Genomic DNA, 18559 nt, shown 5'->3' with positions numbered 1-18559 from the left:
ACCCATGTTTCCTGTCCTCCCACCCCACCCCCGAGAATCTGGTCATCCAGGCCTCTAATTCCCAGACCGCATTCCGGACGGCCCCGCCGGACAGGGAATCCAAGAGGTACGAGAACTATGGCAAGAAGATCTTCTCGTCCCTTAGTTTGGGACTGCGGTCTTCCAACACCGCATGCCTCTTGGGCCGCTACATCCACTCTCTGTGGGAGACGGTGGCGGAAGTGCTGCCAGAGTGCCCGTTGGAGGTACGGGCCAAACTCGGCCAAGCCCTTGTGGAGGGCCGGGACGCAGCCAAGTATTCCATCAGGTGTGGGCTGGATACTACTGACTCGCTGGGCAGAGCGATGGCTACGACGGTGGCGGTACGACGCCACGCCTGGCTGAGATCCGCCAATTTTTCGGCAGACGTCCAAAACACTCTTATGGACATGCCGTTCGATGGCCGTCGCCTCTTTGGCGATAAGGCAGACCACGCGCTTGAGCGCTTTAAGGACTCCAGGGCTACGGCCAAGTCCTTGGGCCTCTCGGCCCCGTGCCAGCAAACGGTTGCCTTTCGCTCCTTTTCGTGGCCAGGGAAGGGGCGCCCCCACACGTGCCGCCAGCCACTCGCCGCAAACTGTCGTCCAGCGCGGCGGCGGCCGTGGAAACCGCCGTGGAGGCGGTTGGGGAAACGGGCAGAGTCAGTCCACACCTGCTCCCGCGGCATCCACCTCTAAACCCTCCTAGTCCGTGCTTTTCGGCCCATGTGACGCCAGTGGGAGGCAGGGTTCGCCATCACCCCTCTCACTGGCGCACTGTCACTTCGGACAGGTGGGTGCTGCAGATCGTCCGAAGGGGCTACTCCCTCCCCTTCGAGACGACCCCTCAAGTCATGCCACTACAACACCACTGCGTATCGGGGGATCACTTGCAGCTCCTGCAGGAGGAAGTTTCGGCCCTCTTGGCCAAGGGGGCCATCGAGCGCATTCCTGGGCCAGAAGTAGAACGTGGTTGCTAATCCCACTACTTCCTGGTACCCAAGAAGGGCAAAGGGGGCCTACGCCCTATCTTGGATCTGAGGAACGTCCACGGCTTCCTCCGGAAGGAGAAGTTCAAAATGCTGACACTGGCTCAGGTCTTAGCTGCCCTATACCCAGGAGACTGGATGGTAGCGTTGGACTTGCAGGACGCGTTACCTGCGGTTCACGGTAGGCCACGAGCACTTTCAGTTTACCGTGCTCCCCTTCGGCCTTACCAGCGCCCCAGGGGTGTTCACGAAGGTGATGGCGGTGGTCGCAGCTCATCTGCGCAGGTTAGGGGTGTCAGTCTTCCCCTACCTAGACGACTGGTTGTTGAAGGCGGATCTCCTGCACCAGCTGGGATTTTCCATCAATGTGCCTAAGTCACACCTGTGCCCCTCTCAGAAGCTCCTTTTCATCGAAGCGGTTCTCGACTCTGCGCAGTTTCGGGTTTACCCGCCCGAACAGCGGGTTCGGGATATACAGGCTCTGATTCCGATCTTCGGGCCTTTATCCCGAGTTTCGGTCATGTTGACGCTGCGGCTTCTGGGGCTGATGGCCACCTGCATCCTTCTGGTGCATCACGCACGGTGGCGGATGCGGGCTCTGCAGTGGGACCTGAAGTTTCAGTGGGCCCAGCATCAGGGCAACCTGTCCGACCATGTCCTGATCTCGGAGGGCACTGCGATACAGCTGCAGTGGTGGCTCACGGACCGCGATTGGGTCAACGGCAGATCCCTCTCCCTTCCCCAACCGGAGCACGTAGTTGTGACGGACGCGTCCCTCCAGGGCTGGGGAGGCCACTTGGGAGAGGCGGAGATCAGAGGACTCTGATATGGAGCTGGGACTCCGCCGCAGACCAATCTGTTGGAGCTGCGGGCGATTCGTCTGGCACTGAAGGCATTCCTCCCGTCTGTCCGAGGGAGTGCAGTGCAAGTGTTCACGGACAACACCACCGCCATGTGGTACTGCAACAAACAGGGCGGAGTGGGGTCGTGGACCCTTTGCCAGGAGGCTCTGGGCCTCTGGCAATGGCTGGAACATCAGGGCGTGACTCTGATGGTTCAACACCTGGCAGGTTCTCTGAACGCCAGTGCGGACGAACTCAGCCGTCGGTGCTCGATGGATCACGAATGGCGTCTGAACTCGAACGTGGCGCAAGGCCTCTTTCTGCGATGGGGAGAGCCTTGGTTAGATCTATTTGCCACCGAAGAGAACGTGCAATGTCATCAGTTCTGCGCGTTGGAATTTCCAAGGCGGCCCTGGAGCTGCGATCTGTTGTACGCCTTTCCGCCTATACCACTTCTGCCCAGAGTGCTGAAGAAGATCAAGCGCGACCGGGCACAAGTCCTCGGGAGTCGCGGGCGCCACGTCCGGCCCCATACCCTCTGGTCCCTGGGCTGAACGCGACGCCGGAGGAGATTGAGCGTTTCCTCATGGCCATGAGGTCCCTTTCTCCTCCGACGGGTTCCGCGGCGCCTTCGGGCCCAGCGAACCCGTCTGGGGGGGCCCTAGTGGGTCGGGGGCTTCGACCCCGATGCCGTTGGGTGCTTCGGCCCGACGCCGCCGGCGCCTTCGGGCCCGGTGCTGCAGGGCCCCACGATCCCGACACCGCCGGTGCCCTCGGGCCCGGCGCCGCAGGGTGCCACTGGACCTTCATCGGGCTCTGGATCGTCACCGGTGGACCTTACGACCCCCCCGGCGTCGGTCTGTGTGGTGTCCCCTCCGGCGCCGTCCTTGGGCGACGCCATCCCCGATGCCTCCTTTCATTCGGTTCCGACGTCGGGACGGCGCCTATCGGCGCCGATCTCGACGCCGTTTGGAGATTTTAGCTTCTACGAGCCGACCTCATACAATTACGATCCTGAATCTCAGGAGATGAGGGATGAGGAGGATTGGGAGGGGTCTGAGGACCCTCTGACCAGGGAGTGTCAGTCTAACATGGACTGGGCAGGAGACCTTGGGGAGGCCAGTGGCCTGGACACATCTCCAGACACTGGATTTGTCTCTCCTCCTACCGTGGCTTCGGAGGAGGGAGCTACCTATGGTGTGGTGTTGACGAGGGCTGCCAAGGCCTTGGGCCTTGAGCTCCCCGTCGCGGCCGGGAGGACTAACCTCCTCACTGAGGTCCTTAAGCCGCAGTCATGCTCCATGGAGCCTCTGCTGCCGTTTAATGAGGCCTTGACGGACGTTCTTTTGGGCACTTGGTCCAGGCCCGCTACGGGTTCGCCCGTAGATATGAACGTGGCCAGACGCCACCGCCCGGCTCCGGGTGACCCATGTTTCCTGTCCTCCCACCCCACCCCCGAGAATCTGGTCATCCAGGCCTCTAATTCCCAGACCGCATTCCGGACGGCCCCGCCGGACAGGGAATCCAAGAGGTACGAGAACTATGGCAAGAAGATCTTCTCGTCCCTTAGTTTGGGACTGCGGTCTTCCAACACCGCATGCCTCTTGGGCCGCTACATCCACTCTCTGTGGGAGACGGTGGCGGAAGTGCTGCCAGAGTGCCCGTTGGAGGTACGGGCCAAACTCGGCCAAGCCCTTGTGGAGGGCCGGGACGCAGCCAAGTATTCCATCAGGTGTGGGCTGGATACTACTGACTCGCTGGGCAGAGCGATGGCTACGACGGTGGCGGTACGACGCCACGCCTGGCTGAGATCCGCCAATTTTTCGGCAGACGTCCAAAACACTCTTATGGACATGCCGTTCGATGGCCGTCGCCTCTTTGGCGATAAGGCAGACCACGCGCTTGAGCGCTTTAAGGACTCCAGGGCTACGGCCAAGTCCTTGGGCCTCTCGGCCCCGTGCCAGCAAACGGTTGCCTTTCGCTCCTTTTCGTGGCCAGGGAAGGGGCGCCCCCACACGTGCCGCCAGCCACTCGCCGCAAACTGTCGTCCAGCGCGGCGGCGGCCGTGGAAACCGCCGTGGAGGCGGTTGGGGAAACGGGCAGAGTCAGTCCACACCTGCTCCCGCGGCATCCACCTCTAAACCCTCCTAGTCCGTGCTTTTCGGCCCATGTGACGCCAGTGGGAGGCAGGGTTCGCCATCACCCCTCTCACTGGCGCACTGTCACTTCGGACAGGTGGGTGCTGCAGATCGTCCGAAGGGGCTACTCCCTCCCCTTCGAGACGACCCCTCAAGTCATGCCACTACAACACCACTGCGTATCGGGGGATCACTTGCAGCTCCTGCAGGAGGAAGTTTCGGCCCTCTTGGCCAAGGGGGCCATCGAGCGCATTCCTGGGCCAGAAGTAGAACGTGGTTGCTAATCCCACTACTTCCTGGTACCCAAGAAGGGCAAAGGGGGCCTACGCCCTATCTTGGATCTGAGGAACGTCCACGGCTTCCTCCGGAAGGAGAAGTTCAAAATGCTGACACTGGCTCAGGTCTTAGCTGCCCTATACCCAGGAGACTGGATGGTAGCGTTGGACTTGCAGGACGCGTTACCTGCGGTTCACGGTAGGCCACGAGCACTTTCAGTTTACCGTGCTCCCCTTCGGCCTTACCAGCGCCCCAGGGGTGTTCACGAAGGTGATGGCGGTGGTCGCAGCTCATCTGCGCAGGTTAGGGGTGTCAGTCTTCCCCTACCTAGACGACTGGTTGTTGAAGGCGGATCTCCTGCACCAGCTGGGATTTTCCATCAATGTGCCTAAGTCACACCTGTGCCCCTCTCAGAAGCTCCTTTTCATCGAAGCGGTTCTCGACTCTGCGCAGTTTCGGGTTTACCCGCCCGAACAGCGGGTTCGGGATATACAGGCTCTGATTCCGATCTTCGGGCCTTTATCCCGAGTTTCGGTCATGTTGACGCTGCGGCTTCTGGGGCTGATGGCCACCTGCATCCTTCTGGTGCATCACGCACGGTGGCGGATGCGGGCTCTGCAGTGGGACCTGAAGTTTCAGTGGGCCCAGCATCAGGGCAACCTGTCCGACCATGTCCTGATCTCGGAGGGCACTGCGATACAGCTGCAGTGGTGGCTCACGGACCGCGATTGGGTCAACGGCAGATCCCTCTCCCTTCCCCAACCGGAGCACGTAGTTGTGACGGACGCGTCCCTCCAGGGCTGGGGAGGCCACTTGGGAGAGGCGGAGATCAGAGGACTCTGATATGGAGCTGGGACTCCGCCGCAGACCAATCTGTTGGAGCTGCGGGCGATTCGTCTGGCACTGAAGGCATTCCTCCCGTCTGTCCGAGGGAGTGCAGTGCAAGTGTTCACGGACAACACCACCGCCATGTGGTACTGCAACAAACAGGGCGGAGTGGGGTCGTGGACCCTTTGCCAGGAGGCTCTGGGCCTCTGGCAATGGCTGGAACATCAGGGCGTGACTCTGATGGTTCAACACCTGGCAGGTTCTCTGAACGCCAGTGCGGACGAACTCAGCCGTCGGTGCTCGATGGATCACGAATGGCGTCTGAACTCGAACGTGGCGCAAGGCCTCTTTCTGCGATGGGGAGAGCCTTGGTTAGATCTATTTGCCACCGAAGAGAACGTGCAATGTCATCAGTTCTGCGCGTTGGAATTTCCAAGGCGGCCCTGGAGCTGCGATCTGTTGTACGCCTTTCCGCCTATACCACTTCTGCCCAGAGTGCTGAAGAAGATCAAGCGCGACCGGGCACAAGTCATCCTTGTGGCTCTGGACTGGGCACGAAGGTACTGGTATCCCGAGCTACTCAGTATGTCAGTCGATCCCCCGGTTCGTCTGCCTCTTCAGGAGGACCTTCTGTCGCAGCAGCAGGGGACGGTCCTCCACCCGAACCTGTCCAGTCTCCACCTCCATGCTTGGAGATTGAGCGGCGACAGTTGAGGCCATTTGACTTGCCTCCTGAAGTTTGCAACATCATTCTGGCAGCCAGGCGTCCCTCCACAAAGTTGGTATTCGCCTGCAGGTGGAACAGATTTGTGGCATGGTGCACAGCAAAGGCTGTGGATCCCCTCAATGCCCGTCTTTCTGAGGTTCTCCTTTTTCTTCTCTCTCTTGCCCAGCAGGGCTCTGCTCTGGGCACTGCCAATGGCTATCTTTCAGCTCTTTCAGCCTTTCTGAGGCTGGCTGACCAACCTTCTTTGTTCAAGTCCCCTATCGTTAATCGATTCCTGAAGGGCATCACTCATACCTTTCCTCCTGTTCCCTTCGTGATGCCTCAGTGGGACTTGAACCTGGTTCTTACGTTTCAGATGTGCGCTCCCTTTGAGCCACTTCACAACTGTCCTCTTCGCCTTCTTTCTTTGAAGACTGCCTTCCTGGTAGCCATCACCTCTGCCAGGAGAGTGAGCGAGCTCCAGGCTCTGTCTTGTAAGCCTCCTTTCCTTTCAGTCCATCCGGACAAGGTTGTATTTCGGACAAGGCCCTCCTTCCTACCCAAGGTAGTCACGGCCTTCCACATTGGGCAATCCATCACGTTGCCCACCTTCTTTCCGCCTCCGCACCCCTCGAGAGAGAGGAGGAGAGGCTCCACCGTCTGGACCCAAAACGTGCGCTCTAGTTTTATCTGAATCGCACACAACCGTTCCGGGTGGATGATCAACTCTTTGTTGGGTACGCAGGCGCTAAGAAAGGGAAAGCGGTGCACAAGCGGACCATCTCCAGGTGGATTATCTTGTGCATCCAGGCGTGTTACTCCTTGGCTAAGAAGGAACCCCCTGTTGGGCTGAGGTCTCATTCCACCCGAGCCACGGCCACTACACCTGCCTTGGGCCGAGGTGTGCCCTTGCAGGACATTTGCCAGGCAGCTACGTGGGCCTCGCTGCACACGTTTGCAAGACACTATTGCCTGGACAGTCAAGTCCGGAGGGCCGGCTACTTTGGCCGTTCCGTCCTCCAGGACTTTCTGGTGTGATTATTGGTTCGCAGACCCACCACCACGGGGATGGTATTGCTGGGGTATCTATTCTAAGGTAAGGAATCTATCACTAACGTGTCTCTTTCAGATGCACAAGTTACTACTTGTGTAACAATATATCTGTAAGAGACATTAGTTAGTGATAGATTCCTTACCGACTCACCCATCCTCCCCGTTCTGCGCACCGATATCTAGGGTTAAGGTCATCCCCTTTCAGGGCCCTAGTTTCATGGCACCAGTGTTAGTTTTTGTCATGGCTCTGCGCTTCTGGCGCGGAAAAGCTGTGGCTAAGAACTGACGTCAGCACGTGGAGGCGGCGTCTAAGTACTCCGACGTCATCACGGCGCCCACGACGCCGACGACTGACGCGGAGCCGCAGACGACGCCTACCGACGCGCAAGGGTACTGCTACGCAAAAGTTTCCGGATCCAGTCTGACGCCTGGGGATGTTCTAAGGTAAGGAATCTATCACTAACTAATGTCTCTTACAGATATATCGTTACACAAGTAGTAACTTGTGCTTTCAGAATATCAGTCATCCTGTTATCATGCAATCGCTGCTATTCAGAAAACAATGTGCTAAAATTAGGCCCTCAATAGAGTGACATCTGAGATGGTATCCTCGGAGTGCCTGGTAAATAAATCTAAACTATTGTGGATTGTGAATGAGTGTGCAGAATGTGTGACTGATTGATCATTTCTCTCCTTTGACTTTTTTAAGATGAAAGAAGGGCGAAGGACCTCCAGTTTAAAAGCTAGTTACGAAGCCTTCAAAAATAATGATTTCCAGCTCGGAAGAGAGTTCTCACTGTCCAGAGACACAACAGGATATTCGTCGTCTGCATTGGCTTCTACATTAACACAGACATTAACTTCGTCAGCCACAACCGATTCAAGAGGCGGTCGCAAAAGCAAGTGAGTTTTTTCATCCTGGTTTAAATCATTTAGTGTATAAATTTGCTTATTATTCTCATATCCAGTTTAAATTGAACCCAGTATAATTTCCCTTTTTTGAATTGTCAAAGAGTACCACAAGTCATATCGGGAAGCTCACTTGTTGTAAGGAAAGCAAACTTAGTATATTTTCTCAAATATCTTTTACTCCCTACACAGCTTTGTTCCATATCTGTCGCAACTGTATTATTACTGCTGATAACACATTTGCATCAGTAGTAAACTATATTCCATATCATGGGAATTTCGGTGTAGAAACCATCAGCCACATGCATCAAGCTAAAAACCGGTCGCAAACGGGCAGATTCTTAGAATCTGCCCCTTTTCGACCAGTATTTTTGCATTTGGGATGCATCATCCCAAATGCAAAAATCGCAATTTAAGGAATATCTAAATTGAGATTCCTTTTATTGCATTTAAGAAATTCCAAATTGAGATTCCTTAAATGCAATGCATCAAAGTAAAAAAATTACTGATTTCGCTAATAGGAGTAGCAAATTACCATGAAAGTTGAACTTCATGGTAATTTGCAAAAACTTTGAAAAATGCACTTTTGTGAATTATTCAAAGTTTCATGTTGCGCACACACATGCGCTGAGGGCATGTGTGTGTGTGTACAACATATGGGCACAGATCAATTTCAGGGATGCAACAGGATGTCATTTTGACACCCTTGTACCCTTGAAATTGCATGAGCAATTTGCGAGTAACTACTGGAGGCCCATAGGAATGAATGGGACAGCATTCCTTAATTGCGACTCGCAATTTGCGAGTCGCAATTAAGGAATGTGTAAGAATCGCTTTTTTTATAGCGATTCCTACATGCATAGGCTTTTGCGATTCCGAATCTTAATTCCATCTGTTGATGCCTCTGGCTGATAATTCTTTACCTACGTGTAGGATCCTAGAACACATTCCAGCATGCAAATGGGAGTACTTTTTTTTGTCTAGATTTTTACATTGCCAATTAGCACTGTAGTTTAAAACTAGAAAAAAAACTTTGGTAAAAATCCCTATTTTGCAATACCCCAAAAAATTAAAGAAGTCAAATGATACCCATTGGCTTCACCCTTATGTGCAAGAATTTTTATAAGCATCATTTATGGTATACAGCTGCTCCATTATCTGTCTTCCACTCCATTTCAGTGCAACCTGAGCAGCTCATTTTCTTAGTAATCGAGTCCCTTGGTAACACCAAAATGTTGTAGCTAGGAAAGGATAAAATTAAGTACCAGAGTACGCAAGCCAGCAGAACAAAACCTTGACGTTTTACTCTAAATATAGTTTTAGGAGTAGAAAAGTGCTTGCTGTTTGGTAGAAAAATCTATAGTATTGTAGGGCTTCATAGCTAACCATAGTAAACGCATTGGGGTAATTAGGTCATTCCATAAAAATCAGGATTAGAGAGGGTACAGAAAGTCGAATGGGAGGAAGATTTTGAGAGGATTGCTATTTAAAGATTTTCAGAGGGAGACCTCTGAACAATACTTTGCATGAGCTGCTGCTAGGAGTGCATTAAATGGGAAAATGTTAATATTTCTGTTCAAATAATTCCCAACCTGACAATGGGAAAAGATTGCAGTGCTGCAGACAAATATCTACAGGTGAGCAACAGTCCAGATCTGCATTGGCTTTGTAATCCTGGGCAGGCATTCTCATCCTGTACTCCTTTAGGTAGGCTACTTACATGCTTTTTGTATGAAGCTGGCTCTGTATATGGTAGGCCCACTACGTGGTTATACCATGCACAGATGCCAAGGGATCCCCAAAAGTGTACAGGGCTCAATGTAAAACCCAAAGTGCTCTGTTAGTGGTAGTGTGGGCGAGCAGCCTTAGGCCTAACATAGAGGTGTGTAAGACAGTTACTGCACAACATTGACCAATAATGGATACAGAGAAAAATATACTTTGTATTTTATTTTAAGACCAAGATGTTCACAATAAGGTAAGTACGTTTTTAAATAAAAATACTTTTCATTTTCAAACGTTTACACACAATTTTTTTGAAGCAGTTCAATGTTATCCTATGTGGAAACAATAATGCAGTTTAACAGGTAAGTACCACACTTCAAGGGTCAGCTGAGCACTGAATCTGCACCTCCAGCGGCACTGGGGTGGCCGGGTGCAGAGGTCAAAGTCAGAGTTCAGCCCAATACTATTCGAGACTGGGGTGCCAGGAGCCGCACTGGTTTTAGGTAAGTAGTTTGGTTTATGGGGCCAAGATTTGGGGGTTAGGACAAGCATGGGGGGGGGGTCCCAAATCAGCACCAAACATACCCCAGCAGTGGCACAGGGGCGGCCTGCTGCAGGGTGCTATTTCAATGTCAGGGCCCCAATGCTGTTTAATGGAGATTTTCTTTTTGCCAACCAGGCTGCAGGTGTTGCACCGGAGGTTGCAAGAGGGAGACCGACAGCAGAGGTAAGTACACATGTAGGGAGTCATAGGGTCACCACTGACCTAGAGGCTTTGGGTGCAGGGGTGCCTTTTGGCGCCAGAGTTTTCTCACCGGAGCCAGTCATAGTCAGGGGGTGCCTGTGGATTCACACTGCATGTGCCACCTTGGAGATCAAGAGAGGTCAGCCAACGTTGGACACAAGGTTTGGATCACTAGTGAGATTTCACCACACAGGTGAGCCACTTTGACTCGGGCTATGGGAGTCGGATTTAGAGTGGGCAGGGATCGTAGTCCCAGCTGGATCCAGAGCCCTTGGAGTATGTTTCTTCTGGACAGGCCCTCTACCCACGGGAGATTGGAGTCTTTTTCTAAGGCAGCACTCCTCGCAGTGTTTCAGAGGTTGCTGGCTGAAAGACAGGTCGCAGGTTCGCAGAAACTGGAGACAGGCCTGTACGGCTGGGGCCAAGGCAGTCGTCGTCTTCAGTCTTCTCTGCAGAGTTGTCCTCTTTCGTCTTAGGTGATCGCAGATCTGAGTTCCAGTCTGTGGGAGTCATCTAAATACTAGATTTTGGTGGAGTAGGAGGTAGGGCCAATGGGCACCTTACCTGGGGTGACTATACCCTCTATTATATGGAAAAACGGACAGGAGCATCGGGTACAGTGCAAGAATACACAAATCTATCTATGCATTAGCACTCAAATAAAACAATTCATCATACAAATTTTTTTTGTTACAAAAATATTCCTTTTTTTCATTTCTTTTATCAAAAATATCCTTCATAAATAGTCATTTGTTAGACATGTACATACACTAAACACATTCTTGCATCCAGTAGTCCAACAAGTGGACAATTTAAGCAGACCACTGATGATAATGTACAAGAATGATCAAGAAACAGAAATGACAAAGTCACTGGTAATGATGTGCAGAACAAATCACCAACGAGTTTCTGCCAATGCCTTCCTCAGGATTTCTGTTTTACCAGTAAATGCTGTCTTGTTTATTCTTGAAGAATTTGTCATGCGGGTAAATGTAGCAGATTAATCAGATGTGGATGGGAAGCAACCTGATGCCAAAATTTGTATATGGATTCCTTTTTGTTAATAGGCCTGCCCTTCCATTTGTGGCGATTACAGGGGATAGATAAACTGATTATTCGGAAAAATGCCAAAAAGCTTTTCTTTGTTTTGTATATAATGGGGTGGTGGCTGTCTGGATCTGCACTGCTACCACTCTGTATGGATTTTATAAATGCACGTCTAAGTGTAACCATGAGTATAATTGCCGCGTAGTCCAGAATTTAGTCGCCCTAGATCACTAGGTTCTGTCGTGGGTCACTGATAGTGGGGTTCAACAGTTCAATCAATCGTCATAGTCGCATACCCTCTATTATGCCACCCTCCTCTGGGAGGGGGCATAGGCCTATCCGTGATTAGAAGGGTCCCCCAATCTTCAAGAGGATGGGACTGAAAGATGTGCTTCACCTCGCCTCTCCCACCTTAGGGGTGGAGTTGGCAGATGTGGGCACACATCCTATTCTTCTAGGTTTTCCCGTCGGTTTTTCTGTCCAGCGTGGAGGTGTAAACCGGGGGCTGCCATCTGCTACTAGCAGCAGAGACTGGGGGTCACTTTACAGAGCTGGCATGCCTTTGAAGCTTCCCTCTTTGAGCACTGGCCCATCCTGCGGGAGGATGTGTGGCACCTCTGCCCCGGATGTGCATTCTTTCTGGTCCCAGAGAGAAGGATCTCTCCACCCAGGGATCCAGAAACATGTCTGGTGGTGGCTGGCTGCCTACAGCCGGTTAGAGACCACACCACGGTTGGTAGGTTTTTAGGGGACGCCTATGAGGTGCCCTATGATTATATGGTTTAATAGATCTCACACTGGCATCAGTGTGGGTTTATTGCAAGGAGCTGTTTAGTGCCAAACACTTCCGTGTTCAGTGAAGCCATCATGGTGCTGTAGAACATGTTGTCAAGTTCCCAGCCCATGTACTCTCTGTGGCTTATCTGGCACTAAAAACAATAAGGAATAGGCCCTAATACTGTAGGGGCATATCTGCTCATGAAGATGTACCCACACCTGGGATATAGTGCACCCAGTGTTGGGGCTACTAAGCCCTGCTAAAGGTGTGACTTATCTTTCTTAGGCAGTGCTAGCTGGCATGGCACACAGGCAATGTGCCATGTCGACTTGGTAGTTTTTTCACCTCCAAGGGGCATGCAAGCTGCAGGGGCAGTAGTGAGGCGGTCCCAGTGGACCCTCTTCAGCCTCCAGGGCCTAGGTACCCAGGGTTCCACTTCCTTTGGACTTACATGGGGGACGGGCAGGTTTTTAGGGAAAGAACACTGGTACAGGGAACCTGGACAGCAGGGACCTAGCACTCTAAAATCAAAAGTTGCATCAAATGGCAGGCAAAATGTGTGTTTGTGTTTGGGGGGGGAGGAGAGTAGTGCAACGAAACCCTATTTTCACACATTTTTTCCTTGCCAAATGTCTGTCAGGTTCCCATAATTGGTCCCCTTGATTCCATCAAGTGGGCACTTGTACTAAAAGTGTGTGTGGTGTTGAATGGTGGGGTCCATTTAGATCCAATCTGCATGCTGCACAAAATAGTAATTATCTTTTGAGAATACTAACTTTTGCAGCATGAATCTTTTCTGGATTCACATGCTGTGCCTTATTCCGCCATCTAGTAGTTGGGTCCGGAATTGTAGTGTTTTTTTATACCTAGTTAGGTCCTACTTCTTTAACCCCTTCGATGCTTATGACTGAACGGTTCCGTCATCAGCGTCGGTTGGGCTGTGCTGATGACTGAACCGTTCCATCATGACCACACCCGTTTTTCGAATCCTCAGCACAGCGCGAAAATTCGCGCTGCGCTGAAGAGGTTAAACATGGGGAATGGAGAGAGGTCACCAGCATATTGCTTTGTTCAGTGTAGGTTCTCCCCAGTCTGTCAACCCAACCAGCCTCTCGATTTGTCGATAGTTCCCAATGCAGAACAGACAGACATAGAGCTCTGTCTAAACTGCAGTCCACAAATCTCTTGGACTGACCTAAACTGCTCTGACCTGTGACTCTGAATTTCAGAGCCCAAGAAAGCAGGACAACAATGTGAAGATTAAGTTCTCTGTTGAAAGAGTGTTTGAAGTTTTGAATTAAAGGGGCCATCAGATTGCCTCTGGCTTCCAGAGTTGCCCTCAAGCGAGGATAAGAATTGCCTTCCTTGGTGAGAACTCTGCATATCATCTGGACAAAGAGGCATCCGCACCAGTGTAGGAAAGTACATCTGCTTAAGAGTGAAATATCTGCTGGGTAGCTACATACTGATTAGTCAAGTCAGCCTGCTTGCAGGAAGTCCTGCACAAAGCACAGCTCTTTAAAGCGTTACAGAGGGTATCTGCTGACTGAGGTTGCTCTAGAGACATGAGGTCCTTGTAGCCCAGCTGCCTAGGAGAAGGATGACACAATATATTTCTGTGGGCTGTGGAGCTGTACAGTCACCTGTCTGATGAGAGGGCGAGACTGCACTATGCCTGCCACACCACATATCTGTATGGTGCATGTCTCCTACAAACGAGTCCCTGAAGGATTGGGGACAGTCTCCCTTCACACCCCCACAAGGATATACCAAATCGATGGCCAGATTATATTATTTTATTAATATTCGTTTAATTTGTTCTCTAATCTTAATTCCAAAGTCCGTGTTCAAGGCATATGAGCTGCAGATTACACACTGTTGCATAGATCCCCATCTAGTGTTGGGCCCGATTGTTTGCACTTGTTTTTGTCCTGAAAAGTTCTTTGGAAGTCACGAGATAGGTGACTCCTCCTTTGGATCACATTGTGCATGGGCATCGGCTCCATCCTCAGATTGTTTTTTTTTTTCGCCATTGGGCTCGGATGTGTTTCCTGCACTCCGGTTTCGAACTGAGTTTTCGTTCGAAACGCAATCCCTCACCCATTTCCTATGGTATTGTCTCGAACGCATTTCCCTCTCGCCGCAAGTCTCAACAACTTTGAGGTCTTCGATTCCGGTCGCCTTCGGGCCTACCTATGCCTTATCTTCTGGCTCATGGAAAAGACACCACTCAAGAAGTGTCCTCAGTGAGGGTCGAAGTTTCCCCACACCGATCTCCATGAGGTGTGCAACCTTTACCTCTCACCAGAGCACAAGGCCAGGGACTGTTCAGCTTGTGCCTCCTTCCGCTCCAAAAAGACAATTCGGGACTGACGAGCTCAAAGGACCATGGCTCGCTCGTCAGCTTCGATCCCTGACGACATCTTTGAAGAGGGTGTCGACGTGCCAGAACAGCAGTGGGCCGAAGAAGGCATCAGCTACGCCGACGACTGGGACGTCGAGGACATCACTCTGGCACAGTGGGTCGTAAGTACACACGTCGGCCCGACCCTTCCTCGACTCCCTCCAAAAAGGCTTCGGTCACACCCAAGTACCCGGGTGCACACCAAGATACTGCTTTCCATGCCACGCCTTCGGGCTCGGTAAAGAAGGCTACTAAGCCTTTAGGTGACTCTGGCTCAAGTCGGCCTTCCCCCGGTGCCAACACACACCTACCAGCACCGAAAAAGAAGCCATCTTCTTCCTCAGCCACGCCGACCGCTGCTTCGACATGCAAGCACTCGGCGCAGAAGATTGGCACCGGCTCATCAACGTCGAAAACTCACTCCGAGCCGACCCTAAAACTGCCACCTAATGGGCCGACTCCCATGTTTCGGAGCCGAAAAAGCCCTCGGAGCTGAAAAACAACACGTACCCCCGGCCAAGGACACAGCAAAAGGTCACGGTTCCAAGCCAAAAGAACCTAGAACAGATACCGAGTTGGTGCCGAAAAAGCGTTTGTAACCAAAAACTTCTACACCAAAGGATCTGCCCTATACAGAGGAACTTTTTCAAACAGATCCTTCCCAAAAGACTTTTGTGAAAGCTCCTAATACTGGTCAATAGGCTCTTAGCTCCTCCTAAAAAGAGACATTGCAACCTCTCCATTAAGGATCCTTTCGCCTCCTCCTCCTCCAACTCCTCCCCCACCACATCACCCTCCTACACCATCATCTACTCCAGTAGGACGTGATGATGATGTGGATAGCGATTCTGATACAGGGGGAGGTGTGGATGATCCATTAGGGAACCCAAGTCCTCCTCACTCCACTAACCCATGGGATGATTATAACACCCCGAACATCCCATATGTTCCCCAGGATGGTAGATATCCCTCCAGGCCTCCCCCCCCCCAGAGGACACTATAGGCTTTAACCAACTTGTCCATAGGACTGCCCAATACCATGGGGTTGAACTACACACAGACACAGTGGAGGAAGTTTTTTAATGGACACTTTCGACACCACACAAAGGTACCCTTCAATTCTACCCATGCTTAAGGGGGTGATTAAGCGTGCACCAGAGGTTTTTAAAGATCCAGTCAGGGCTCTAGTCCTAAAACCCCCGAATAGAGAAAAAATATACGGCTGCCCCTACAGATCCAGTCTATATTAGGGGCCCGCACCACTAGACTCCCTTGTAGTCTCCAATGCAAGGAAAAGGGCCAATCCCAAACCTCAGGTGAGGGCCCCCACCAGATAAGGAGTCAAAACTCCTTGACACCTGGCAAACGAACGGCGTCACAAGCAGCAAACATATGGTGCATTGCCTATACTCCAGCACTGTTAGCCAGGTACGACAGGGCACATTGTGATGAGCTTGAATCAATAACGCAGCATCTCCCAGATAAATACAAAAATAGGGCCAATGAACTCCAACAAGAAGGTAAAACTATTAATAATACCTCCATTATTTGTGCCCTAGAACCGGCAGATACTGCTTCAAGGGCAATTAACACCAGCGTCCTTTTGCGTAGGCATGCCTGGCTACGTATTTCAGGCTTCAAACCCGAAGTCCAGAAATCCATCCTAAATCAACCATTTGACAAGCAACACCTATTTGGCACTAATGTTGATGTATCCCTTGAAAAGATGAAAAAGGATACCGACACAGCTAAATCTATGGGAGCCTTGCAGTCGCAAGCTCCCAGACGCTCCTTTCGTCGCTCATCCTACAGAGGCGCCAACAGAGGCTACTTCTCGGATAACCCCTCCACTTCTTACAAAACCCCTAGCCATTCCACCTTCACTAGGGGCTACCAAAGAGGGGGTTACAGGGGTAACAATAACCAAGGCAGAGGCAAAACTAAAAACTCCCGCTCTGCCTCCACCCCTACCCAATAACTTTTCTCCACTTCTCCCTCACCATTCCACTCCAGTGGGAGGAATATTGCAACAATTCCTTCCTGTTTGGAACAACATCACTTCAGACAGGTGGGTGCGACAAATAATTCAACCAGGTTACTGTCTCGAACTATCATCAACCCCCCAAACGTACCACCCAGACAGCGTCCAATGTCACAAGAGCGTCTATTACTGCTAAAGCAAGAGGTAATATCCCTCTTACAAAAAAGTGCAATAGAACCAGTTCCTCTGCACCAACAAAACAGGGGAGTTTATACCCTGTACTTTCTTATGCCAAAGAAGGACGGCTCTCTAAGGCTTATTCTAGACCTCAGAACCCTAAACAAATCCATACAGACAGACCATTTCCTCATGGTCTCACTCCAGCAGGTCCTTCCTCTTCTTTCACAAAACGACTTCCTTGCTACTCTGGATCTCAAGGACGCCTACTTCCACATTCCCATTCACACCGCTCACAGGAAGTATCTCTGATTTGAAGTAGACGGTCAGCACTATCAATTCAAAGTACTCCCATTCAGAGTCACAACAGCACCAAGGGTATTCACCAAGTGCCTAGCAGTAGTGGCAGCGCACTTAAGAAGACAGCACATTCACGTCTTCCCATATCTAGACGAGTGACTGATTAAAAGCCAGCTCTTAGAACCAGTGTGTACAACACACTCAACCCACTATCCAACTACTTCGGGTTCACAATAAACCACACCAAGTCACATCTGCAACCGTCCCACATACAAAAATACCTTGGTGCCACAATAAACACCTCAAAAGCGCTAGCTTATCCCACTCCTGTCAGAATAGCAAATATGCAAGCTCTTCTCACAAAATTTCAACCAGAATACTCCCTTCCAGCCCGGGTGTTCATGCAGCTCATAGAGATAATGGCCTCTTGCATATTTATAGTGCCTCATGGCTACAAATAAGTCCCCTTCAGGAGTGCTTAGCACGCCAATGGAACCAGGCTCAAGGAAAGTTGACAGATCTAGTGTTGGTGGGCGGTCGTACTCATCGCTCTCTGCAGTGGTGAAACACCAAAAACCTTTCCAAAGGGCGACTGTTCCTCAAATTGCCTTGACAGCGGACGCATCGCTCTCTGGCTGGGGAGCTCACCTACTGCGACACATCATGCAGGGCAGGTGGACACCACAACAAAAGTTACTCCACATCAACCACCTGGAGTTACTAGCCATATTCCTAGCCTTGAAAGCATTCCAAAAGCAAATATCAGGCAAGACTGTATTAGTCCGCACGGACAACATGACAGCCATGTATTACATACAAAACAGGGTGGAACACACTCCCTGCAACTCTCTCAGCTAGCGCAGAACAAATGGCGGTGGGCTATACCTCAAAACATATTCTTCTTAGCCCAACATGTTCCAGGAGGACTGAACACAATGGCAGATCTGTTGAGTCGCTAAACACAACCGATCCACGAGTGGGAACTTCATCCACAAGTTCTTCAACTGTTCCTTCAGATGTGGGGACAACCTCAGATAGACCTCTTTGCCTCCCACGAAAAAGCCAAATGCCCAAGCTTCGCCACCAGATATCCACACCAACTGTCCAAAGGTAATGCGATATGTATGGATTTGTCAGGCAGATTTGCGTACGCCTTTCCGCCTCTCCCACTCATGCCACTAGTAGTGCGAAAACTACAGCAACATTCTCTAACACTCATCCTAGTTGCTTACAGCGTGGGCCAGACAACCGTGGTACACCACACTGCTGGAGCTTTCTGTAGTACTGCACCAAAAACTATACCTATCTCCACACCTCTTAACCCAGAGCCATGGAGGGATCAGACACCCGGACCCAGCTCAGCTCAACCTTGCGATCTGGCTCCTGAGGTCCTAGAATTCGGTTACCTTAACCTTCCACCTGACTGCATGAACGTCATAAAAGAAGCTAGACGTCCAACCCCTAGAGCATGCTATGCATCCAAGTGGAAACGGTTTGTAATATATTGTCACAAATACAATATCAATCCCCTAGATGTGTCTATTCAGCACATCATAAGCTACTTATTACACCTCCAAAGATGTAACTTGGCCTACACGCCCATTAGACTGTATCTTGCTACCATAGCAGCATATCTACAAAATA

The 18559-nt window shown here is 51.2% G+C and overlaps 1 protein-coding gene across 2 annotated transcripts in view; it reads left to right on the top strand.

The window, feature by feature from the left end:
• Window positions 1-18559, top strand: part of ING3 (inhibitor of growth family member 3) — a 200108-nt gene that overhangs the window by 143266 nt on the left and 38283 nt on the right. For both annotated transcript variants that reach the window (XM_086967020.1, XM_086967014.1), the window contains exon 9: window positions 7559-7752. In XM_086967020.1, the coding sequence (XP_086823146.1) occupies window positions 7559-7752 (194 nt within the window). The remainder of the gene's footprint in view (window positions 1-7558; window positions 7753-18559) is intronic.

This window comes from Lissotriton vulgaris, chromosome 1_1, assembly GCF_964263255.1.
Source record: "Lissotriton vulgaris chromosome 1_1, aLisVul1.2, whole genome shotgun sequence".
Classification (NCBI taxonomy): Eukaryota; Metazoa; Chordata; class Amphibia; order Caudata; family Salamandridae; genus Lissotriton; species Lissotriton vulgaris.
This window is presented reverse-complemented; position numbering and strand designations above follow the sequence as displayed.